The 27,967-nt window shown below is 40.8% G+C and overlaps 1 protein-coding gene across 1 annotated transcript in view; it reads right to left on the reverse strand.

Moving 5' to 3' along the window:
• pcdh11 (protocadherin 11) overlaps positions 1 to 27,967 on the reverse strand; it is a 110,291-nt gene that overhangs the window by 27,852 nt on the left and 54,472 nt on the right. Inside the window, exons 3-4 of the mRNA XM_076159517.1 lie at positions 16,181 to 16,379; positions 6,480 to 6,496 (exon numbers count right to left, since the gene is read on the reverse strand). Of these exons, the coding sequence (XP_076015632.1) occupies positions 6,480 to 6,496; positions 16,181 to 16,379 (216 nt within the window). The remainder of the gene's footprint in view (positions 1 to 6,479; positions 6,497 to 16,180; positions 16,380 to 27,967) is intronic.

Below are 27,967 nucleotides of genomic sequence, written 5' to 3' on the forward strand. Positions count from 1 at the left end.
AAGTACAGGGCCACAGGTTTAGTTTAAATTCTATGCTTGGTCCTGCTGCTTTAAAGACAGCCCCTTCTGTGGCATATATGTCAATTTGTCTGATTCATCATGTAGGCTAACTGAGCGAGTATCACCTGACTCATTCACGTACTGTGTATGTGTGCGCAGTGAGAGAGGGAGAGCGAGAGAGAGAGAGAGAGAGAGGGAGAGAGAGGCTATGCGATCCGTGGTATTTGGCTTGCATCCACTGTGTAATGGGTAAAGCTGTGTGCAAGCATAACTCTCATGAGAGAACAGGGAAAGATGAGAAAATAAGTGGGTCAAACACTGGGCGTGAGGGGCTGGACCAGTGGAGAGGACCCCACCGAAATCAATGCACATCTCCAGGCTTGCTTTGGTGGGATATCGAACACCAGAAAAGTGTACTGTGGAGCTAAATGAAGGGCTAAAAGCTAGAAGTGCTCTATCTGAGTTTGATTATATCATTCCCTGGGCATTCTCAGTCACCAGATCTCGTGCGATAAGTATCGTAAGAGACGTGTGTTTTTGCTGTTACTGTAAATGTTTCCCAAATTATAGACCAATATAACACTCATCTCCCAAGATAGAAGCGATCATATATCGCTGGTGTTCTGTGTTAAAGAAGGTAATCGTTCCGTCACTTCCTCAGCAAACTGTCCTGTGCAGCAACCAGATATTAAAAAACAGATAGAGAGAGCTTTAGTTCGACTGGTAGATTTTTCTCAGATAGCTTTGGAACAAGAAATGTAATTAGGAACAAAATGGTTTAAGGATTTGACACTGATTTATTATCTGTTTCACATGAATGATGTTGTAGACCCAAGAACCTGGAGATTTCTGAGAAAACTTTACAAAGTTCTTTGTTAAAAATCTGATGAATTTTTAATCAGATCAGAACATATTTTGAATGTGGACAACAGCCGATAAAGAAAATAAATGTTAAGTAAAGCAAAGCAGATTTGAAGCGTTACGTTTCAAAGAAAACTGTAATAAACCAGGTAATCTGAGAAACTAAACAAAGCCTTTGTTTATGGTTTATGTATGTTTTCACCGTTCAATATCAGAATTAAAATGACAGATGCACAAACAGGGAATAAATAGACACAACAGAAGTTCAGAGTCAACAGATGACAACTGCTGGCAGAACAAAAACAAGAATATGCATCAATACTTTCAGAAACGAGAATCATTTCACTTTGTTTGTGTTAGGCACACACCTGTCAGGAGTGCTGATGGCCAATCATGGGATAAACATGGCTGTTTTCATGATTCACACCCTCTTGAGTAATCCTGAGAACAATGGAACTAACTAACGTTCACACATCTTAACGGATGACAAAATCTCAAATTTTGGTGATATGAAACTACGCTATTGTGCTGATTGTACAGGAAGAAAACAAGAAAGATTGACTTTCTCTCAGTGCAGAGTGAAACAATTGAGGGGCAGCTGTGAATCTGAAATAAGCTAATCTCCTGATTTTAGAAGATGAATTAATTTCACATCACCATGGGTTTAGATCATTGGGGGAAAAAATCCCATTTATGAATTGTGTTGTCATTTGTAAGTGGCACAGCACCTCAATTGGACAGGTTTTTATTTATTCATGCAGACAATGTCACGTATTCATGAGGATTAACCCCAAACTCACTCTTAGGCTGACAGGCACAGATTGCATATTTTACCGTATGAGGAATAGCTGACACATTTCCCCCCCAGAAGATTGAGAGAAAGCAAGAGGAGCGGCTGAGTGCACTTTTGGGTCACCGCATGGTCAGTTTCACAAACTTTATTCTGTATTTGTCTTTTTGAGAATATGTAAGAACGTATTATGAGTAATCTGTGTGTGGAGGAGAGAGCGTGTGCTCAAAGAAAGAACATATGGCACTAGAACAGAAGAAATATGGTAACACTTTATGGTTTCCCATGGAATTCCATATTTATAGCTGAAACAGCAGAAACAATTTACTTGGACCTTTTTGTATTTTCACAAATTGCCACAAATGGGCATACAAACAAAACAGACACTTTATGCATCAATCCCCATAACTAAAAAAGTCATAGAGTGTTGCACTGAATGCCAACATAATATATTTTCCCGCAGATCAAATGTACTCTCTCCAGAAAAGATCAAATCATCCTAAAAGCCAAACTTCTCTTCAGAAATTGTTAGGGAAATCCTCTGTCCCATGTCATATTACCCACATTTATCAGGATGCAGCATAGCCATTACGTCTGGGGGTTTATCAAATTATCTGCTGGCAGAATGGCCGAAAAGGGACACATTACAACCAGTCGACTTTGTCTGAGCTGCTTCAAAGCAATATTCCGGGATGCTGCAGCAACCAAAAGCAAATTATGGTGAACATAACACAGAGTTCAGTGGAGCGTTAACAGAATGGATGGCCCTACCCTGATTTTCTATCTGTTGGGACAGATGTCCCTAAGTCCCTGTGACTCATGAGGTGGATGGCGCTGTAAGCGATGGCAGATGCTCTAAAGGTAAAACAGATGGATTTAGCTGGGGTTTTGTTAAAGTATGCACATTTTTGACTTTACAAATATTAATATTAATGATTTACAAGGAACTAATCGTCACCATAACAATAAGATGAAAGTGATAAAAGAAGAACAAAAGTATCCCCATATGTGACTAAAGCACATATACAATAAGAAAGATTAAAACTGTTAATTGTAAAGACTTGGAGTCATATTTTCTGGTCATTTCATTGAAGAATGATTTGCAGTCTGGGCAGAGAAAGGGAAAACACGTGCTTTCCTCACCATTAAATGCAGCCCAGAAAACTGTAGCATTTTACACTCTATTGGAGCATACTCGGTGTATGTTTCCTTTTGTCTGCAACCATGAAAACATACGCAGTAAAACTGTCAACCCCGTCCGCAGCACAGTGTAATTAATGAAACCATATAACATTCACCATGAGGGAATTATAAGAAAAGTATCCATTCACTGTCTTTGGTGTGTGTACGTGTGTGTGTGAGCGGCGATTTCCCTCGCGCTCTCTGTGTGAATATTATTCACAAGGGAGCACTGGATGTGTGGGTGTGTAAGTATATTAAAGTAAACCATCGTCTGCTTGAGTGAATGAAAGTGCATATGTGAATATTTATGCATGAACGCCTTACAGACTATCCCCCAAACAGGTGCAGACAAAATCATCCAAACTCAGTATTTTGCAATCATCCCGCCTTCAGATACACTGCCGTATTGAGCTGCCATTGTTGGGTAATTGTCACTGATGGAGAACGAAAAAAAGCACAATATTCAGCACAATCGGTGTTAAACTGAAATCAATCGGGCCGAATAGTGTGATTTAAATTTGATTGAATCACTGACGGCCAACGGTGACAACAAACACGGAACAGAGGTCCTTTTTTAGTGCAGACAAAGCGGCACAGTGGTAGAAACATTGCTTGATGTGGCCTGGATAATGGCAGCCTATTGATCTCCTTGAATTTATTTTGAAACCTTAACTTTTTTTTCCCCCTGCTTCGTATTACTTTTGAAAAGGCACTGGCACTATGCATGACCTGGGTATTCAGAAACAGTGTGGGGCCTTTCTGTGTGAGTTTTGGAATGTTCTCATGTTGAGCTGTTGTCTTTGTGTTTGATCTCTGGCAGCAGGAGAAGCACACTGACAAAAAGGCAACCGGTGAAAGGAGTTGGGTTGTCGATGATAGTGTGTTTTTTGTTCATATTAACTGGAGTTGTGTGGGAGGTTTAGCTAGATGCAGAACAAGGTGTGTGTGTGTGTGTGTGTGTGTGTGTGTGTGTGTGTGTGTGTGTGTGTGTGTGTGTGTGTGTGTGTGTGTGTGTGTGTGTGTGTGTGTGTGTGTGTGTGTGTGTGTGAGAGAGAGAGAGTGTGAGTGTGTGTGCGCGCGCGTGTGTGTCTGTGTGTGTGCCCGCGTGTGTGTGTGTGTGTGCGCGCGTGTGTGTCTGTGTGTGTGTGTGTGCGCGCCATTTTTTCACAAGGGGCCACTAACATTGGAGACTTTTTACGAGCCGTGTATACTGCCCATTATTTTGTGTTTTAATTTTTTTTTAAACCAAATTTTGTTGTTTTGTGTGAGTGTTTCAAATCAACTGAACACTTAAAAGAAAAGGAACAATAGAATATTCCAGGTGGAAATCCAACTCTAATGTATTACAATTGAAGCAATAGTAGTGGGTGTTATATATTATTTAATTTTTGTATTTATTGAGAGGTGTACTTTGAGAAACTCTGCTACCAGTGGCTGAATGCTAATGGGGTTGAATATTGGAAAAAGTCCCATTGGGCCGGTGCTGTTTCAGATTGATTGCTTGACTAACTAACGATAGTCAGTTGACAGAACAATGAGCTCGCAGGCTCTCTGTCTCTGTCGGTCTGTCTGTGCCCACACACTCACATGTACAGCAAGCGCTTTGTTAACACCAGGTTATTTGTGTTTTCACTTTCAATCACTGGAAGCTCGGCCTGAACTCTTACTGCTGTTAGGTGAACCTATTTACTGGAAAACACGTTTCCAGCAGAAAACACATAACTGGCATGAGGGTAAATACTCTTGTTCCTGATGGAAATCAGCGATTAAAGTGTAACGCTCCTTAACATAGAATTTAATTAAATTCAATAAACCAGGTACTTTTCAATGAAAAGTGATAAAAACAGATTGTGCTGCTCAGCAATGGAAACGGTATAAAAGCTGAGCTCCTTGTGAAATGTGTTTCCGTCCTGTGTGTATGCAGAAAGCTTGCTGTTGAGGTTCTGTGGAAAACGTACACCGGGCTGCATTTTAAGGGGTGAAATGATCTGAATGTTGACATTTTCTGGTATTTTTTTAGCACCTACCTCTGCTGTTTGCTGTCTCTCTCTGCTTTCCTCAATCATGAGCAGACAGTTACCTGTCTCTCTGCTGACAATTCCCTGTCTCTCTGTCATCCCATAGCATGCTGGCATGCTTAAACAGAGGCAATCACAATACAGGTTGAAAAAAAAAAAGGCTTTAAGGAAGAATTGAATGGAAAATTAATCAAAGAATGAATTCAAATGAATCAAGCTCCTTTCAGCCTGTAGTAGTGGAGCTTTTCCATTCTATAGACCTAACTATGTCTTTCTGTTCTATGCATGCCACATGGAATAGAAAATAGCGTGAGCTCCCGTGTCACCTCTGTCCACACCACAATGTGTTGCATTAAGGGTGTATTACATCATGGACCAGTGACTCACAGATGCGACAGCAGGGCTGATCATCAATTATTATACCTCACTGGATCAAAATGAGCATTTCTGCTCATTCCAAGACCCTGAACACTGGCCTGTGGTGGCTGAGAAGCAGCTTAGTGCACCTCCAAACCACCCCCTCCCACTCATCCCCCCTCCCCCTGCACCTGTAAACTCCGTGACACCAGCCGGAGCCGTTGCAGGGGCAGTGGGACATGCCTCGAGACAACATCTGCCTCCCCTCAGTGACCTGCCGAGTTAAGCCAACTGCAGAATCAAGGGCACACTTACAGAGGTCGGTGATTTAACATAACAAAGACTTCAGTGCTGCTACTGCCTGGAACTGGCTTCAGGAGATGTTGCAGACTATTCGGCTACGAAATCCTTCCGTCTTTCTTTCACTCTTTCTTACTTTTCTTGTTCTCTCCTGCCAAGTAGCTAAATCACAACACCCGAGGATACATCCAGAGGTTCCAGATCTATGACTGTGAAGATATCAACCATTTTATCTTTAACAAAAGGATATTTTTTTTCCTTTGAGGAGACACTCAAGAGTTCTCTCAGAGATTTATAAAAAAAAAGCCCCAGATGTGTGCTCCTTTTTGTTTTTGCCGTGTTTCAAAATCGGTTTTCATTTAGACTCGATGCACCTTTAAAGCGTACAACTTATAGTAAATTCAACAGCAATATAACTGCAAAATTAATATGTTGTTCCATTTACCTCACCACAGGAAATCTGTCCTTTGTCCCATTCCATCAATTCATGTTGCCTATTCACAAACAGTCCCGGGGTGATTTATCTCTTCCGCTTGTCCTGAATTAGTCAGCACACAAGATCCGCGGTATGAAATGTTTGACACTTGAAATCCAGTGGGACCCCTGGCTGAATGGAATTAGGACAAATCAATGCAATCATGCAGGTGTCTGGGGGAAACGGGGACAAAGGGACACAGTCTGTCTGCCTGCTTGTCTAAGCTTCCGGCAAGGCTTGAACACCAGGTCTGCTTCTGCATGCATGGAGTGGCAGACAGCTGACTGACCTCACGTGGGTGACATCGCCTTGAGGTCTCCACAGATGCCTCACAAAGAGCCCTGGCAGAAATGCCTCGCAAACTTGACTGTGGCGAACGTGATGAATGCCTCAGCTCTCCTGCTGAGGAGCGTACACAATAACCAGGTTTATGTGTTTAGTGTCAAGCTCCTCAAAAGCCCTCCTGTCATTTTCTGTTAGGCCAAACATTTCCTACAGGTCCTAACTCAAAATCTCCCCCTCCGCACGGCCTTTCGAAATCCCTCATCCTCCCTCTATCCCTCCTCGCTTGGCTCATTCAGCACAACTCCTTCTTCCTTTCCTTGCCTTACTTGCACTCCATTTGTCAGTGTTACTAGCCCGTGAGTGGTCTCTGAAGTGATCCATTTGTCCAAGAATACCAATTTATCAACCAGTCAGCGCATACATTGATCGGGCAGGGATAGGGTCTCTTACAGTGCAGCAGGAGTAATCCTGTTCATGTGTCTGCATGCAACACTTGGATTAAATAGCAGATGTAGATGAAAAACATATTGTTACCTGCATATATTATTTTATTCATACCAAAAGACTTAACTATTGGAACTCAATCAGAACTTCAGCAGGTTTGTGTACGCGTGTGTGTGTGTGTGTGTGTGTGTGTGTGCGTGCGTGTGTGTGTGTGTGCCGAGGTATCAACTGTTATATGCTGTATTGGATTTATAGCAATTTTATGCCAACACTTGTGAAATTAATACTTTCACAGGAAAATGTTGTATGTCTTCAGAATGACACATTTTATTTTAAGCATGCTAATATGAGAAATAAAGACAGATGGCATCCTTGGTGCAGCCGTCTCTCATCATATCATCTATGTCACTGCAGCAATACAGCAGCTTTCACTGTAAATTGAATCTCATCAAAACTGCAGTTTATCTCATTGCAATTTCTTATTGAAATATAAGCCAATGAAAAGTAGCCGTGTAATTCTACATTGGTCACAGCATGGCAGTTTCCCTTGTTTTGTGGTGCTTTCTCATCTGTCAGTATACTTGCAGCATTCATTTCCACCCAAATCCATCAATAAATGTGTTCCTTTTAGCAAAATGAAGCTTTAAGATGGCTGTGGCCATATGCTCCAACGTTGCCATGCTGTTCCTGCATATCAGGACAACCCAGGTCAATGACATTAAGGGCTGAGAGAGTTGGTGAAAATACAACCCCTGTGATGCTGTGGTCTGCTCAGCCTTCAGGAGACATATTGATGCACAGTTATTTTGGTCAATAAGTCCTTCTGAGCAGAGGCCATCCTTATCCTTGGGACCGACTGCATTTGAAAAATGAGAAAGAGAAGAGACTATGCATTTTAATCTGTCTACAGTGCTTTATCTTAAACAGGAACAGAAGGGGAGGGGGGTGGAGGGTGTGGTGCACTTCCTCTGACCCTGCCTCATCCTCATTAATGCCGGAAACCATAGCACTGGTGATGTTGATATACAACACGTTCATAAAATGGACCTTAATAGTTGTGTTGAAATATGAATCAGGCTGACTTCTGACCTAGTGACAGAATCTGCAATAATAACATCTCAAATTTAATTTTCGATTCACATATTTTCACGTCTGCCTGTCTGAAAGAGTACAAACAACATCCATTCAACTGGATTTTGACATACTACACAATAACACTGCATTGCCAATGGCTGTAATAGCATGCTATAGACTTTGATTAGGATCAAAGTGTAGCTTGCATGTGTACACTTGTTTGTGTGTGTGTAAGGATAGGAATTACTTAGCTTCAGTCTAAATTTCTTGTACTAACAGGTGTTCCCAGACTCAGCTGAAAGAGTTTTGTAAAAAAAACAACAACAAACAGAAGGAGCTCTATCTATAACAAATATCCATGAATAAAACAGAAGTGCATCTATATTTTATAGCTTCCTATGTTTTCTTGCTGCTTCTGAATGGAATGAAAATTGTGTGTTTTCAGGCACGTAACCTCACCTCTTTGCTCCAAAAGGACAATGATTCCTGTGAAGTTATGGGGGGCTCATGTTGTCCTGATGTGAAGGAAAATGTCTTACAAGTTGGGTTTGTTATGATCAGAAGAGCACTTATAGACTTGTCAACATCATACCTATACCACGGTTTCTGATTAAAGGTGTGTTTTGTGTTGAAGTGATTCAAGGTAGGTGTTACTGAGATCATATCAAGTAGATGAGATCAAGGTCTAAGACAATTCCCCTCTCCCCACATTTCACAGGTTTAATATGCAGGCCAAGCCATATTCCAGTCAGTGAAATGGAACACTGAATTGCTGGCTCGGGCCTTTGAGCCTCTACCTTTGTTTGAAGCCTCCCTCAACCCCTGCTGACTTCAGAATACATTGTCCTGAGACATGATCAGGCTTGGCAGCTATTGATCCCCTCCCAAACCAGACATAAGACTTCCCAGACATGTTAACAACATCGAAATGAGTATTTTAATTGTACGGGCCTTTTGAAAAATCCTCTGTAGTGAAAGTGATGTTGAGTGAATTTGAAGGAGCAAATATTGGACAGTTGGTTTAACCAGTCAACCACCATGATTACTGTATATTCCCTCTTAACATCCATAATAATCTTTTGGAAGCATGTTATATTTTAGAAATGTTAATGTTATTACATAAACCTGACTTAATCTGACTGTGAAACTATCATTTTATTTTAAATATATCAGTTTCCTATTGAAATCTTTATTTATATCTCTCACATTGACTACAGGTTGTATCCTATTAACACTCATTCTCAACACCCACTGTGAAGGTGTTGTTCCTGATGTGGGTGTTTTATAAGTTTTCATTTTTTTTTATTTCTTCTTCTATCTTTGACAGTGTCTTACCCTTAGATGTTGCCTCCCGTGACAGCCAACTGACAAACACAATGTCAACGTTATGTCTTATGTTTATGTTATATGTTTCTTCTTTGTTAGGTGAGCAGATGTCACTTGACGTCATGTGCATCAGTTTATTCAACAACAATCCCATTTTAGAAACACATGAAAAGTTTCTCCTCTCGCTATGGTGTTATGCATACAAATTCAACACAATACCCCCTACAAACAATAGGTAATTGAGATAAAGGGAATCTAGTAGGACTTGTCTTGGAAAGATGTAGCTGATTATGCCAGCAAGCTCCTGTCTCAACTTCATAAAGGGTTTCTGCAGGGCAAGAAAGATTGGCCCTGGAAGAGAAGCTTTCTAACATAACACTTTTCAGTCTTTTGAAAGAGTGTAGAGAGAGATTTCCGCGAGCCGATTTGACTCCTCCAGATCAATAGCTTGTCTCTCTCAGAGACAACTGGTGTGGCATTTGAACCAGATAAAACAAGGGTTCCCCTCCTCTTCACCTCTGAGAACTGAACACTTCGACGAAATCCCAATCGCTTCAGAAGGATACAGATGAGTCCATTTAAATCCCCTTCTGACTCAGCCAAAGACCCCCAGAGGTGAAAAAAGGAGAGGGGAATAAAATCTAAAATCATCTTAAAAGGAAAAGTCCAATCTATGTAGGTTAATACTCACTGTTGCTTCATTTAGATCTGTTGCAGGCCCACTGGGGCAGCTGTAAAAAGTTCTGGGAGCCAGAAGGCACAAAGGCTTTTATTTATTTATATGAGTGAGAATATACAGCGGGAAGCAAAGTGGTGCAAATGATGTGAGAAAAAGTAGTTTGGGGAAGTTATTTTGAAAATTCCAGTATCATTTCAAGAAAAGGGACAGGCGACTGCTCTATCATGTTTTGTCATATGAATTAAATATTGACCACAGCCAGGATATATGCAAGGTCGGAACAGAAATTGAATGACACATCTAGACATCCTTCAACAACCATTAGCAAGGTACCCTTGAGCAAGGTTCTTTAACACTAATTAGTTCAGTGAAGCAATCGTGTGTCAACAGACCATAAGGGTGGTTGACAAAGTAAAGGTTACATTGGCTCTTAAGTATATAAATGTGGAAAGGGGTTTGGTTATCACAGGGCATGTCCAATCAGCCAACTTTACATGACTTAAAGTAAAAAAAAAAATGAGCCCAGCGGTCTTACAACAGTTCATCATCTCTCTAACCTGTGGTCACCCAATTATCTGGATCTTGCTACAATGTTGGGCTTCAGCTCTCTGAACAAGGGTCCTCTTCTCCCTTACATGTCGGCTTAGTCTTTCCCCCTGGTCTCTGATGACATTGTAACACTAATTACAGCTAATTGTTCTATGCTGAATGGATTTAGTCACATTGCAAATGATATGCCATTGGTCAGTGTCACAATGTTTCAACAGAGAAATTCAATGGGGAATGGAAATTTGCGCAAATGAATGTAATTAAGAAGCACATTCATTACTTCTAATTGAGTATGAGAACCCTCAAAGTGAAACTGAGATTGGACTCGTATGAATAATAAATGCAGCTAACTATACTCAACACTATGGCAATGCTGTCATCACATAAATCAATGCGTCTTTATGTAGTGTATAGTGGGTTTAGTTGCAGCTAAGTCCCTTTTGGTTGTTGAGATCCAAATGCAGATTTCCAGCACTCTCTTACTGCCTTTATTCATGGACAGATTGTGTATAGACTGATGATTCCCAATCTTAGTGCAAGCTTGGCATTGGTGGCTAGACACACTGGGAAGAGCTTAGTGTTTGAGAAGTACTGAATATTCAACTGGTGTCAATGGCAGCTGGTCAATGGAGGGCACATGTGCCACAAACCCTCCCCAGTCAAAGGGAAGAGTGATTGCTCCCTAATGCATCATCAAAATGCCTATTTTTATTTTCAACCAACAAAATCTCAAAAGAGGTATACTTCAAAGTGTGGTTGACAGTCGGAAAGAAGTTAAATGCATTATAAACATTGGTATTCCCCCCCCGATCTCCTCACTAGTCTCTCTGCTATGTCCTCTGACTAGAAGCAGGAGGATGCCAGCTGACATGCACGTTGGGATCCTATTGACGAGGACATCCTTTTCAACGGCCACTTAATTCACTGCAAATGCACTGCCGGATGGACGCCAATTTGTGCGCCTACGCCAATAAACTTTAACCGAGAGTGACGTGCAGTCTAATCGGATTGGTTGTTTGTCGACTAAGTCCCATCATGGGCTTGGATGCAATTCTATTCCGCGTTCAGCCACTGCGGTGTGGTTCGAGCAGCTGCACAGAGTAGAGAAGGAAACTGAGAACAATCATGTAGAATTCGGTGTTATTGATCAGCAGGCCCTGTTTATGGGGAGAAATGAAAGAAACCATACCCAGCCTGACCTTCAGGGAGAGAGGAGGAGAATATACTGCGTTTGTGTGGATACAGTGAAGCTAAACGTCTAGAATATAAAGCACAACGCCTCTTAGAAAAAAGCTCACCAGATAATACACGATTTTAATGATCATGGTGGAGATTTTACGGACTGGCAGATTTTTTTCTTATTGTATTTTAAGACTTTTAGTCAGTTCCTGCTCAAAAATGCTTACATTTTGTAGTATTTGGATGAAATGTTGAGGGGAGCGCGTGTCATCTGGTTTATTACGCTGGGCAAGCATTGTTATGGTGTCAGTGTGGCCGGTGCTGGAGAGTTAACAAGCCGACAATTAACCACGTAGAGCTGTGGTGCTGTGTTCACTGGCTGTCATGGTTTGTTGTTGTTGTTTTTTTTATGTTCAGGGAGTCACACTCAGTGGCAGAGGTTGTGGGTCTGGATAAAGTGTTTTTAGTGAGAAGCAGGATCCTGGTTTGCTCAAAGCAGCAGCTCAAATATGTGCTGAATAGATACTTCTAGAACAGATCTGTTGTGTGTGTGTGTGTGTTAACTGCAGATTCCTTCAACGTACGTTTGTACTAAGTATGCAAACTCAACATGCCCTTGATCAGATTATTTGTCTGCTGGAATTGTACATTATTAATTTGACTCAGATACAACATTGTTGAATAGAAAAATAGAATTGATACTAAAAATAACATTTCTATGGAATTCTGTTAATTGATTGGTCACATCCCTTTCACAAATGTCTGGTTGTATTGTATAATACACTATGCAGTAGGTTTAAAACTATAATCTTATTAGACTTGCAGTGTTTAAAACGGATTGGCTTATTTTAATAGCAGATTTAGATCTTAGAAAGGCAAGGTGTAAGCTGGTCATTTGAAAACCATATGGCACAGATTAAGATATGGAACAGTACCGGATTGCCTTTTCACGTCTCTTCCAGTGATTAATGCATCACGTTAAACTCCCTTTAGTCTGCTGCTTTTAAGTGGGCAAAAGCACAAGCGCTTTAAATCCCTCAACTTCCAATAACATGAGAAAAAATAAGTGTATTAAAAATGGTCCAGAGAACAAAATTGTCTATTGTTTGAGAAATGTGAAGGATTTAGAGTCTGGGATTTGCTGTTAAAAGACTTAGCAGCACTTTGTCAGAGGGCTTAGCACTTCACTTTTCATGACATGATGATTTCCATCATTCAGCAAAAACACTTCAGGACAATCACTAAGCCAATGTCGATTTAATGGCACAAGCTGTCCATATATATACATGTATTTGATTTGATTCTGTTTATCGACAAAGCTTAACTGGACAGTTACGTCACTCAGGAGAAAACCAATGGCCATTATCCTGTCAAAACAACAAAATCCAAAGAACTAAATGCAAAGGAAAACAAAGAACTTAATGTACGAGCTAAGATGGATCAAGAATGACATTTTCATCATTTATATCCATTATTATTCTAGCCAAACAACAACAGTGGTCTTATTGATCCACAGAGAATCAGTAATTTTTGATGCCTACGACTGAGACTGCTGTACAACTACGTCCAGAAAAAGAAGAATGCTACTGCTTTGAATTACTGTAGGAAAGAATGCCAAATGAAACAACAGGATGCATCCTTCTTTTTTGGAGGCACAAACGCACATCTGTATGTATTCCTATTTTTGAAGTATTGCAATTTGGCCAAAAGGGACAGGTACAATTTATCATGGCTAATTGTTCTGGATGTGTCTTTCTATAAAAGCCAGCTGTCACATGTATGGGGGTTGGATGAAAAGCCACACATGCTAATGATATTAATTTGCGTCTTTTATCTATTTGTCGAGATAGAAGAAGAAACATCAAAACCTTCTCGACAATGTGTGACAAAAGAGCCGACAGCACAAGACTGATGGCTGGGTGGGGAAGTAAAGCTGGAGGGGGAATCAAGAGGCCGTAAAACGAACATCCACCTTACTCATAAATAATAGAAACATAAAATGTCATTTGAACTTTATTTCAAGAGTGGGTGGTCTAATAAAGATGTAGTTTAAATAGGAGCTGAGAAATTCATTGTCATAAGGCCACATGGCTTGCCTTTGGCACAGACAATTACTCAGTGCGAGTTGACATTCAGGACCAACCCACAGCACCTTTATGAAACAATACGGCTTTTGACTACTGAAATTCTCTCACTTGCCTTCCTTGAGTCTTTCAATCTTACTGCTGTATTTTTTTTCCCCTTCACACGGAGACATCCCATCTCCTTTCCCCTCTTTCCTCTTTTCCTTGTTCTTTCTGCTTTACAAATTGAGACGGCATGATAAGAGATTGCCGCTGCCATGCCAGCCTGGTGCTCATTGATAAAACCATATCTAATCAATCTGAGGCGTCCCTCTGACACCAACGCACTCATCTCTGAGATGGTCAACATGCAAAGGATCCATCTCTGCTTTTGAACCGAGTAGCAGAGTTTATCTTTTAACTTCTCGAGGAAGAAAAAGGAGCTGGATGAGTCAGATGAGTTACTCCATCTTCAAACTGTGTGTGTGTGTGTGTGTGTGTGTGTGTGTGTGTGTGTGTGTGTGTGTGTGTGTGTGTGTGTGTGTGTGTGTGTGTGTGTGTGTGTGTGTGTGTGTGTGTGTGTGTGTGTGTGTGTGTGTGTGTGTGTGTGTGTGTGTGTGTGTCCATCTGTTAAATTGTAAGCATCTAACAGGAAGTCTGCTACTGTCGAAAATGTCCATATACAAATAGATGTATTCTCATTTCTTATATAGTGTTGATTCAACCCTTGGCTGCTTTACCTATTTCTTAAAAGCAGCGACCATTCTGTTACCTTTCAAACCTGGTGTGATAAGGTTAAAGTAGTCAAGTTGTTCCGTAATAAAAATGTGTCTAATACCTCACTTATAATATTACGGTTATTTCCTGAACACCTCTGTCTGCTACGATTTTAATGCAGCAATTTGTAAAAGTGTGTGTGCATTTACTACATTAGGATGGTCTTCTCTCTAAAACTAATGTACTACAACAAATATTACCCCAGAGGGAGAGTGGTAATAAGTGCAGTATTTGAGTAAGTTTATGAAGTATGAGATGCTTATGTCACTGAATATTAATAAGATGATGAGCAATTGCCTCTGTATATGAATACATCACACATATGAATCACTGGTGGCACCATGGTGCATATATTAAAGAAAACAGGATGCAGGGCTTTGATCATTAGAGGTATGGGTTTGTGTGTAGCTATAAACGTGACTGCGTGTGTGTGTGTGTGTGTGTGTCAGGGATTTAGGAGGTCAGAGATCTTCCAAAAAAACCCATCATGCAAAATAGCTTTTTGCTGCAACTTGTAACATTCTCCTTTCAAATCACAATCCCAAATGAGATGGATGGATTACATGGAATTGCTGGAGACTATTTCCAAGATGTCAGCCCTCCTGTCTATTGTCTGTGCTGTCTAACAAATGCATTCACAATCACGCTTACACTGACAGGCCAGCCCTGGTCCTGTCAGCATAAATACTAGGGAGCCAGATGCATCAAGTAATGTTGTCTTACTTATAACCATGACACAGTGGTCATTCTGCACATAGGTGTATACAGACCAATCTATTTCTGCCTGCCCTCTGTGCTTTCTCTGTTACACAGGGTAGACACACACACAGGTGTGTTGCATTTGACAGGCAACCCCATGCAGCAGCTTACACATCTGTGAACATGATACATATGGGCCACACCAGGAGTGAAGGCTCCCACTGATGTGAGTCCCGATCCTCTACATTATACCAGGCAGGGCTACCCATGGAAAATAAAATCTGCACCGGAGCAGCACTGGAATATGCAGTTTGAAGGGGGGGGAGGGGGGCGGTGGAATGTGACAAGGACACATTGATAGGGGCCTCAGAATAGCCTTGTTCACCTTAAGGTGGAGCAAAGTCATTTCAGCGCCATCATTGGCATGCTGCTGGGACAGCGGCTTTGAATCCACACAGCCACGAGTGGAAACATTCAGGGCCCTTTTGAGTGTCTTTAGGACTCCCTCCCTTTTCCCTTCAGCTGGTTATTTGAGCAATGGTCTTAAGTTCAATGCATATGTATGAGGAAGGAGTTGTGCCTCTGCCCTGTATGGATCATTTTATGAAGAAAACAGGGCAGTAAACCATTAGCGGTATGCATTGGCAACTGGCTTCTGAGTCATTTACATAAATCCGGCAATAGATTTTTACTCTCATCTTAAGGGATTGGGGGGGGGGGGGGGGTGCAGTTTAGCACTGGACAACACAAAATAGAACTTAGCCTTACAGAAATATTGTGTCAATACTAAATGCACCATCATGCAATTTTCACCCTTAATCATATTCTGCCCTCCCTTGGTAATGTATTCACTGCTTGTTTTGTGCAGACAGGCAGGTTAAATCCAATTCGTTTACTTATCCAATACAGATTTTTGTGAAGCCTGGACAAACTCTAACTGACTGAGTTGAACATCGAGTGAAATCTCCATGTAGCTCTAATATTATTGGTTGTGTAGAAGCTGTACTCTCAATCCACCCTTATGTCATTCAATACTGATATCACAGTAAATAACCACATATGGTGACAGTCATCCACAAAGATCAAATTTGTTGTGTGAGCAAAGCAAATGTCAGTACTCACTGGATTCAGGGTCAGAGTTTCCATCTCCTTCGGTGCGGCTGTTGGGTGAAGTTTGCTCGTAGTACTCCTCCCGGGGAAAGCTGAGGGGGAGAGGCTGAGTGTTGCTGGCTGTGCTGCTGGGCTCGGGGTCTCCCAGCCCGCTGTCACTGCAGCTCTCCTGGGAACCGTCTGGGAGGTGGAACGTCACACGGCGCTGCGTCTGGAACATACCAACAATCATGATGAGCTCTATTAGAAACGGTTTCGTCTTGTGTCTAAATAGTACAAAAATACAGACTAGATGGTAAGCAGAGGTACAACCGCACAGGCTGAGTAATGCTGCGATTCTGACTCAATCCCTCCAAGATTAGATTTAACAGGGGAGTGACAAGACTTGGAAATAAATAAAGCGGAAACTCTAGGCCCGCAAAACTGGGTGTGACTTTTATAAATAGGTGCAGATAGATGGGTACTAGAACACCACCATCAAGCAGACCAGTAACAAGATTGAATAGGTCCTTCCCTGGATCGAGTCCAACCCGGCCAACAAGTTTCATTTAAATCCATCAGTAACCATTGAGATATCCTACGAACAGACAGAAAGTCAAACAGCCGGGCAAAAACACAACCTCTTTGGTGCAGATGGGATGTGCAGTCTGGCTGTGACAAACTGTAGGTCTGGTTTAAACCAAGAGGTGATCCAATGTGAGGCCTGAAAATGAGTCTCACGGTGAAACTGTGCCACAAGGTCGTAGCTTAAGACCAAAGCTATCACGTGTAATGGCGGTGGTGATTCTTGTAACTTCATTAATTACATTCTAATTAAGTGGGGACAAAAGCAATATTCTCTCGTGTGTCTCTGTGTGGGCGTGTGTGTGCAATTCCCTGCTAGCAACAGTTTTATGATTTCCTCAGTCACACAGAAATCCTCACAATATTAGTTTCTTATCAAAGCAATGCTAAAGCACATTTATATGTCACCAGAAAGGATCCTTTAATTTGAAAACTCATTCCAGGAGTAACAGAAATAACACACTGACACACCAGAGAATATTTGGAGGAAGTATATTTTTAAGGTTTTCAGGCCGATGCCAGAGAGTGTCTAGGTGCTGACAAATAAAGATTATTAATATCATGCGTAAGATAACAAGACACATTTCTGGGTGAATGGGCGGTTTAATTTGGCTGAAGGAACATCATGTTTTCATAGTTGAAGAAAAGGGAAATACTTCAAATATAAAACACCAAATCGTAGCAAGCATTCCTACCTGCCCAGCTCTGTATTCATGCCTACTTTCAGTAAGATATTGCGCCAAAATTGCATTTTGTCACAAGGGGGGGTAATTGAAACAGTGCCCTCATAACCCAAAAATGATTTCTGGTCTGTTGAGTTCTACTGAATTTATTTTCAGATAATAAACTGATTGTAAGATTTATAATTGGGACTTAACCCAGCCTGATAATAGATGGGATGTGTATTACCAGGCTGAACTATGTCCTAGTTTTCCCTCTCACCCAATTTAGACATGAAAGGGATGGAGCGTGGAAGTAATGTGTGTAGGCACAGACTTTGATTTGTTAAGTCCTTGGGATCATATAACTGTGGGCATATTTCCCCAAGTGGCACAGGCTGCTTTGATTTGCCCGGAGGTTCATTTTGTGAGCTTGATCAAGCGCTATAAAAGAAAGCGCATGGATTGGTATCGGCTGACGAAATGTCGGCAAAAGACCTTTTCTACGTGACGTCACAGGGCGTGATGTCTTGCTCCCGTACGCAACTGCTAGATACTCATTAAATGTCAACATATACAGTATAATGCTAGTTGTAGATGTTTCATTTTGACTAAATCTCTTAAATATCAGAGGGGATTATCTAAAAAAAAAACTGAAACTTTCTCAATTTCTTCAAATTGGATCACATAATGCTCCTTCTGACAAAGTTCAGTTAATGTTCTATTCCTCAAACAAACAAGCAAGAAAGTTATAAGCATTCACATTCTATAGATTTATATATACGGGAAGGTGTAATTTCATTTGCACCTTTTGTTTCATGCCTTTGTCTTGCAGTTTGACAAAGAAAAGCTAGAAGGCGCAGATCCTGACGTTTCATTACCGTGGAATCAGATGTGCCAAAACTATTTATCATGTGAATGCATTCCATGTTTGAAAAGAAAAACCTATATCCACAACTGTTGAATGTTAAAAATATGTCAAAACGGTTTTTAACTGCAGAATCAGCAGCATTTTAGCTCCATGCTGCTGCTGGTGCTTTCATGTTTCTGGCTCTATTCCTCATCTACAGCAACAACATAAATGTGATCCCTGTCCAAGCTTAGTGTTTTCCAGGGTTAGAGGGGCACAGATGCCTGATCTTTCATTGATTGTTGTTGACCCAGATTAACACAGTTCTTGGCAAAACTCTCTCAACTAACATCTGAATGCATCAAACAACACATATCATCTTTTTACACACTCTCTTTCTGTTGTGTTCTATGACTTTTATTCCTCCCAGACCAATAAGTACCTTTTTTCACACAAGCAAACACAGCAATGGCAGTAACAGCTATTTGGATTTTCCTCGACTTCACAGCAACAAAAGCAATGTGTAACTCGTAAATTAACAACATTATTAGTGCAAGCTTAAACTCAGAAAGAGGCCGGGTCTCTTTGTGAATGTACTCTTTCCTTGGCCACTGGAGTGCAATGACAAAGTGCTGATTGTTCTTTGATAAGGCCACATAAGACGAGGAAAACAGAGAATAGACGAAGCGAAAAAGTCTGGCATGGATGAAGGACGAACTGGCATAAAACAGACGTGCAGCAAAAAGCTTAGCGGAGAGAGTTAACTAGCTTAGATTCACACGATTGGAGCTCTAAAAGGGCAACTTGACTGATTTCAATTGTTGTTGTGATGTAGAAAAGGAAAGCTACATTTTCTATTTACTCGATTCATCAAGATCCTGGGGCCACAAATCAGTGTGCTGGTGTGTGTATGCTGCTAAGGAAAAGAAAAGATTAAAGAAATAAAAAGAGATGAAAAGAGCAGGTAGTCAAAGAAACAAACAGAATCACACACACACACACACACACACACACACACACACACACACACACACACACACACACACACATACACACACACACACAGAAGCTAAAACCGCAGCCTGTGATAACAACTCCAACACAAAATCATGTTTTTTATTATTTCTGTATAAAATGGGATATAACTGAACTTTCTGGCCACATACACAGCAGTGATTTGTGAAGCCCATAAAAGAAATGTGATTTTGTTAGAATTATGTATTTGTTTACTGTTAACAGTGTTCTGCTGCCAAATCAAAAGGTATATTCTTAAAGTTCTGGATGTTTTTCCTGCTTCTCCTACCTTTCATTTGTTATCTGAGACCACAGAATAGAGACAAATACCTGGCGCTAGGAAATCATATACTTCCATTTGCCACGTTTGCCCACGCTTTCAAGTTGTCCAACAATCCATTTGTTCTCAAACAGCTTTGGCAGCTGTTTGTCAAATTAGTGGCGGATGCACGAGGAAAGAGAAAGTCCGGGGTCCAGCGAAAGAAAGAGCTTACTTAGTGAAGGCTGGCAGCTCTACAGAAAGCACGCTTCCTCTCCACATGATTCTAATAATTGGAAACTTGCTTTGACAATGGCATCCAGAATCTATTAGAGCAAACATCTGTCCATAACAATTAGAACATAATCATTTTACGTGAAGGGAGTGTCTTCATTTTGAGACTGATGCCTCTTCGAGTTGGTGCCAGACATTAAGAGAAAAAACAATTTGATCTCGCAATGCACTCAGTACTAAGTTGTTTGTATCAACAAAATGAATTACAATTAAACGTCATTAACAGATCTTAAATAAATGAAAATTTTGCTCTCTTGTGATAATGGGTAATGGGAATAAAACATTAATGTTGAAAGACAAACACGACAAACAAAAACAAACAGTCGCCGTGGAGTCAAGGTGAGTGTTTTGCTAGGCATTATCACTTATTTAAAGAAGCTGCCAGAAATCCATAAAGCAAAGGCAAGCTGTGGTAAGAGATACCAAGACCAAACAAAGCCTGTTCAGCCTGATAAAACACTGCCTTGAGAAGTATGTACACAGAGATAAAAATGAACAGGGGAGGTGCATGCCAAGTTCTACCGTCTAACAAGCAGCCTATCCAAAACCTTCCCTCTGGTAACCGACCAGACAATAGGCAGATGGGGCCGGATTCATGGGTTACCGGATTTGAAGCTCATTATATTTAGACATAGAAGAGGGCAGGCCAACAGGCCGCCACCTTGTCCTGTGGTAAGCCACAATTCTTTGAGTTTTATTACTATATTCAGCTACCGCCATCTCCACAAAACCACAACACAAGTGTACCGTAGGAGGAGCGAGAAGTCGGCTCCGCATGGAGAAGAACTCGGCTGACAACCGCCTCACTTTGAGTGATAAACAGGGACCACTTAGGAGTGAATCAGGGGAGATTGGCTCTGCCATTTCAGATAAGGATCAGCTCACGGGCACACCTAGACCTGCATTAATCTGTTCAGAGGAAATGGTGATCTGTCAGGTCTCACACGTCTTACTGGATGAAAAAAAAGCATGATAACAAAAAAAAAGGAGGGCAAAGTATTTATCCAAAGATGCCGCCTCAAATGTCCCCGTTCTGCTGGATGTCACATTTGTGTAAGGAGTGTAATGTGTGAAATGATGAGATTCCAGGAACATGGAAGAAGGAGGTGATGCTAGCCAGTGATGCTGGATTTTGTTATTGCTGTGTTGCAATTCATACTTTTGTGACCATGTTAAAACCCAAAAGATAAAATTAAGACTGTGAATGCAAGTTAGTATATTAGTTTAGTCTCATATTAAGGACACGTCAAAGTGATGCTAAGTGGAATCCACAATACAAATCTGTTTTTGCTAATTAACTCTTCAATCAAGCATTGATGTTAGATGATAACACTCTAGCAAAATGTCAATGCTTCGGAAAGGAGACATGTTTTAGATTGACAGCCACATGTTCAACCTGATGTTTTGAAGTTTCCACATGACAACATTAATGTGTATTCCTTCAGATGTCTTCACAACACACTCAAAGGCTGAGGTCTAATTTATGTGAAATACAGTAATACATGCATAATGCGATGTTGCGAGCACGGTTATGGAAGAGAACACATGAGTGGAAGAACAGAAAACAGCGTTGTGATGAATGCCAATAATGTGACTTACATTCACAGATGTTATCTTGCCAAGTTGACAGGCCTCCTGCAAAGACAGAAGAAGAGTCATTTTACAACACAGCCTGCAAGTCTGCACAGAATTCACTAAGGAAATAAACTTTTAGATCCAACAAAGAAAACTGCTCTGGGATCTTTCCAGTCATGTGCACGTCTGTCAAAGCTCACGACTGGCAACCACGCAGAGTTTGTGTTTTTAAAGTCTTCCTTAAGTGGGAATTGAGATTCATGATACCTATTGATTTCACACTCCAAGAAAAAAGAGGCTGTACAGCACATTTCACCGCTCGCTTGGCACGCCGTCAAACCCCGGGTTGCAGCAAACACGCCCTCTCCGCAGAAATGTAAAGAATAGACACACACCATAGAACTGACACTTTGATAAAGATGTTTGTTATGTGGAAAAGTGAACAGAATATCAAACGAAGCATCAAAAATTAACAATAAACAGCGACAAGCTTCTAAATTGGGAACAAAAGACACCCGCAAGCCTGCAAAAGAGCATCCTCTCTCTGGGGACTGAGATAACTCACAGAGAGATAAGAGTATTTAATTTTTAATCACCAATTTTGTTTTCTTTGTACTGTGTATAATATTCTGAGTACATGACTTGATTTGCGAAGAAACTAGAAGAAATCTGGCAGAGAGGAGCCACTTAGACAGGGGCGAAGCAGCGAGGACTGCTGGAGTGGAACGGTAAAACAATGAACAGGAAACAAGTTCATGTCAACAGATTATTCCGCCATAATTGTTCACCAAGGGATTGGTATACTTACTGAACAATAGCGCAGTGCAACCTAAGCTATTAATCAAAAACTGAATGGAGCTTCAGGATGGACAACAAATTTAAACTAAAGAAAGTCTCCAAACTTCTGACAGCGGCCTGGAGTATTCATCATTCCTTTTCTGGTTGTGGAAGGAAATGACTGGATCTTTTATGTGGAATGACATCACTAGGACTTTTATTACTTCTAAAATTGAAAAAAAATCTGCTGCTGAGAATGTTTGATACCACCTTCTGTGCATGTTTTATCCGGAGCTTTGGGTTTTAGCACTGTAAATTCACTCTTGTATGTGAGATCATTTTGTGTGAGAAAGAATCCATAATTTTTCGCACGAATATACCACACGTTTAAATCTCTTAAAATAAAATGAGTCACAAGATTGAATTCTGAACCAGTAATGCAGTTCTAGTAGATGCAGTGGTAGACAGTTCACCACCATATTCTATTTTACTCACAATTATCATGGAATATCAATAAGCAATGTCTACACTTGATTGACATAAAAGGCTACGCACTACTAAGCACTTATTCTCTACTAATGGCAAATGTAAAACTATACTATGCGATTTTATTGCGTCTTTCCTTTTTCCCCCCCATATATCCAGTTGAAGGCTTCTTTTCCGAGCACACTAACACTTGTCAGCTCTGTTGAAGGAGTTGCTTATTTGCAGCCCTGACTGGTCAGTTAAAGCTAGACGTTAGTTGGGGCTGCCATCAGACAGTTGTTTCTTCTCAAAGTAATGTTTTATTCAACAACATGTGACATATACTTCAAGTTAGAGACCTTGCCAACCAATTAAATATATGATAATGTACATGCGGGGATGTACGAAGGTGACCTGTGCTTGTCTTATATTTAGATGACATTGAAAGCACTAGTTGTTCATCTGATAGCTGGAGACCATAGATGTATAATGTGAGTTTTCTCTCTTTTCAGTATAGATTGGTCAGTGACCTTCTCTCTGTATGTGCGCCTGTCAGACTGTTGGTTTCAAAGTACCCACATGGAAGCCTGGGAGTGAGTTATGCTCAAGATAACTGCATTTGGTGGTGAACCACATCAAAGTAGAGAGGGATGTCTTAGCGAGCAGAGGCAGTGGAGCTCGAACTGAGCCTTTGATCATTCCAGGCTCTCTGATCATTAAAATATTGGATAAATAATTGATTAAAACCAGCAGACCTTATTGTGCTCTGCTTCTCTATCCAAATTTATTCCTATCTTAAGACACAGCAGCTGTACAATGAATGAATTGTGCATGTAGATGATGGCTTGATAGAAGCATACAAAACATATAGACGTTCATTCGAAAAATTACTCTATACAAATAGTTATATTGGATATCTATGCAGCTTGCAAAGTAAACACATACTGTCTCCAGTCATTGAACTCATCGGCAGTGAGCTCCAGTATAGCCTGCAGACAAGCTGAAATGCTGCAGTAACCCTTTATGTCCAATGAGGGTCTTAGCTGTGGGATGGCAGCTTGGCACAGAGGCAGAGGCGCTGGGTAATAATCACAAGGCACAGACAGGAGGCAGGTAAGAGTTCATTCCAGCTGTGCTTCAGTGACTGGGGGGTAGCTAATATCACATCTGCAGTGCAAATTAAACCTGCACAGTGCAAAGACGAAGGCAACGAACCCACCTAATGTGTATCTTGGATATTCAGAAAGAGACTACAATCTGTTATTTAACATTGACTAATAAATGAATTCCTCTTAGAACAGTTGAGAAATGTATTGAAGAAGTTGGTGGTGGTGCTATTTATATTATTATATTAAGTTTCAAGTAACATTTCTAGTGAGTTTATGACCTAGTTGTGGATGTTTGTGTTTTAAGGCATTCTGCGCAGCATTTAAATGCTGAATATGCGGAATGAACATTTTGAAATGTACATAACCTTAAAGAATATTACATTAGAACAAATCTAAAGAATTATACAACTATACTGTACGTGTGTATTTGTTTTAACAACTTTTTGCAAAAAAGCTGGCCCAAGTGCCGTTCAATGGGGATTCTACTTGCTCATGACACTTGAGTAGCGTTTTTAACCCTTATTTGGGCCGAAACATGCATTTGACAATTCTACTGGGTTTAACACAATAAGCATGGTAGTTTTGCATAGCACATAGCAATCCATAGTTTTATCGGTACCCATGTGTGGCGCAGATTCAGAGGCAGAGCCCAATGCTTAAATGCCTATACAATAGCATTGTGGTCAGTTTGAGTTAGTTCACAGGCAATCAGAAGGTGACAGCAAACATAGCCGTACATATTTCAACTCAATCATCGTTTTTCCTTGCTTGTACTGTAGTCTCATATATTAATCAGCAAATCTTGCATAACCAAGCCTCTGTGTCCTCGAGCCTGAGCTGGGGAAATGAAAGCACCAAAATCCATATACAAAAGCTCAATACAATGACTCTACACTTTTTCACCCAGGCAGAATATTAACTTGTTCTGTATCCATTTTTTAAATGATGGAATATGAATGTGCCACATCTAGATTTCTTAAAGTCAAGTTTTTCAATTTTTTTGACACATTCTTATCCACTGAGCACCGCTGAGCAGTCTGGTTACATGAGATTACAACAGAACAACATTCAACTTCATATCTCTCACTCTCATTCACAGCAATTACAACAGCTTCACAATGATACCCTTGGTTAAATGTCACTGGTCTCTCTTCCACCATAAAACTCCAGCCTTTGACGACTTAAAAGAAAAACATTTTCAACCCTAATTGGCAGAATGATATTTCACCTCTGCAGTGGGACAGTAACACAATGCCGTTAGAAAAACTCCAAAAAGGTGCATCAAGCCTTGTGGTTCTATTCTTCAGGGTGTATCTCCTGATCACACCAAGCTACACTCAAAGCCTTAAAACATTTTGTCCCAGGAGCTGTCATGCTCTTAATATTTCAACACTAATGAGATCTGACGCTCCCATCACTGCAGCCTCCCACATAACGGTTTATTTTGTAGTGTAAATACCTTTGAAGTTAGGGGGAGAAGCAAAGAGTGAGGCAAAGTACAGAAAGCATGCCAGCTAGCCACAGTCTCTTATGCTGCCAATGCTCGCCTTTGCGTATTTCATGTGTTACAACTCTGACTCAGGGTTCATTGGTTGGGCTCACTCGTGCGCTGCTGTTAAATTCAGCTGGTCTCAATGCATGAAGTCTGCGGAAATAATGGTCAGGCAGCACTTGTCAGGACTGCTCAGTATTCCAAAATTGTCAGGCCACTGCTGCAGCCCTCGACTTCAGCTGTTTAGAGAAGGTGGGGGAGTGCCACGTGGCCTTTTACCTATACAGACAAGGCGTGTCGCTGAATTTATGAATGGGTAAATGTTGCTCCCCCCGTTCTCAGGTGGCCGCTGCACGATCGCACTTAGAATTGCGGAGACAAAAAAAGACAGGCATATGTGTGCATAAAATACAAATATTCACAAAGGAATACTTAAGCGTGGATGCCATCTGCTCATATGTGCGGCCACGAGAGATGGCAGTGTCTCAGCCAAGAAGCTGACGAGTTCAAGTTTACATGCCTTATAGTTCTGGCAAACGCAGCATGTCTTAGACAGTGTGATAAAACTGTTACAAACAGAACACCTCCTCATCAAAGGAGGCTAATAAAGTCTTCAATATACTTAAGTGTAGTCTTAGATAAATAGAATCCCCATTTCCCTCTGCATTGGTGTTCAGTTGTCCGAAGTGTATTGACGTACTTATTGACATTCAATGAAGGGAAACCCTCTTAGCAAACTACAGAGTGGTGCAAATCCTATACACTACTCAAGTGTACACGAATGAGAACTTTCCTTTAACACAATTACAGGAGCACTATAATGTCGCAGTATGGTCGAACCAATTTTGATTTACAAGTGGAAAACATGTTGCCTTTTCACCAGCTTATTATTATTAAGTGGTCTATATATGTGTTCCCCTGGACAATCCCCCCCTTGCTTCACTCTTAGTGAGGTATTGATCCTCCCAGCGCACCAGCCCCTCCTGATTTCATTAGGCTAGCTGCTGTTAATTACTCCACACTCTAACCTTTCGCTGTTTTCATTTGGACCGACAAATTGGGTGAATTAAAAAGGGGAGGTAGGAAGAGGAAAGGAAGTAAAGGGGGGAAAAAGCTCCTAGGCAGCTGTGGTTGTGTACCCCCACCCCCTTTTCTGTGGCGGCTTGTGTCAGAATCCCAAGCGGCGTAATAATTAAAAAAGTTCATCAATGTTCTCTTTGCTCATCAAATTATGCAGAAGGAGGCTACTCTGGTAATTGTTGCAGAGGATTCATTTATGGAAACCATACCGGCTAGATCCACTATGGTTGTCTGGGGAGTTGGGCTTTTCGGCTTGCTTTATGTAAAGGTACTTAGCTTGGAATATAATTAAAACACAGTTTTATTCTTTTATGCTTATTTATTCACATGGATCATGTGACGGACCTCTACATTTGACTCAGAACACATTAAGTTTTTACGTACACACCAATTTATCCTCTTAGGGGAAGTATTAAAGAGTTTGATTTGACACATAGCTGCAGAGTTATAATTAGAATTCATTTAATACCTTACGCCATGAGATTACATGCACAGTATGAGGCATCTAAAGCATACTTATATTGCACGGGATGTAATTGATTAACCATAAGATACTGGGAGCAAGATGATGAGGCTCTTAATCCATGTTAAATCAATATAGCCACTTCCTACACATCAAGGGATTATTGACAGAAATTACAACCTGCTGTAATTGCTGAGTTACAACACACCAGATAATTTTTGGCATGGAACATTGATGTGTTTACCTCCTGCACGTGAAGCTTAAACATCAAAATACTTTGAGTGCTTTAAGTAATCAACTGCAATAAAGCGGGATGTTGTAGCATGGATACATCACCACTGACGAGTGACATTTATACGATCTTTTGGATTCGTTACATGAACATTGCCCTTTCTTCAAGGTTGTGCAATTCTCGTGGAAAGGATTCAACATGATTCAGAAAGGATCGGTTCAGAGTAGTCCCTTTGGCTGAGATAATAACTTCATCATAATTAGCTTGTGGTGCTCAGGAGTGTTGAATTGTCGGTTGCAGTGGGATCTGGGCTGATTTATTGCTTGATTTAATTACGTATCAAAATTCAATTAGACATGCTTTCAACCAAATTCAAAGACAGTTTTGTCAAGCTGTCCCTTGAAATTAGGTGTAGTTTGAAGGACATCCTTCACGATACAGTGACATCTAATTTAATAATTTTTGCCATAATCGTTCACAAAGAGCAAGATGAAGATGAAAACATTGGAAAACAAAAATGCTATGCCTGCTTTAGAGAAGTTCTTTTTTTCTTTAACATTCCATTACTTGTCTCCTATCTCAACTGACATCAAACAGAATCAAATAGTGCAGAAACAGATTCAGCACTGATGTGAAGAGGGTCGCAAGTAGTTACCAAGTGAAGAGAACGGCAAAATGCTCTTTGAGGTTGACTTACGCGCAGCTGAAAAACTGTCTGGCTTTTTTAAAACCAACATCAGTCACAGCCTACTCACCTCTTTTGGCTCCCAACTACAGTGAAAAGAAGGTGAGCTGCTGTGAATAAGTGTCAAACCGCCCTCCAAGAGCTGCACTGATCTTTACTACTGTGCATGCTCAAAAACATCATGGTGACTATGCTAAGAAGCCAAAAAGTGAAGGGGTATTTCTGCAGGAGGTGACCAACTGAAGTGCAGTGCTTTTTTTACTTTGACAATTTTATTAGGT

This window comes from Genypterus blacodes, unplaced genomic scaffold, assembly GCF_046128005.1.
Source record: "Genypterus blacodes isolate CSIRO-AG114 ecotype Tasmania unplaced genomic scaffold, CSIRO-AGI_Gbla_v1 ptg000098l_1, whole genome shotgun sequence".
In the NCBI taxonomy this organism is placed as follows: domain Eukaryota; kingdom Metazoa; phylum Chordata; class Actinopteri; order Ophidiiformes; family Ophidiidae; genus Genypterus; species Genypterus blacodes.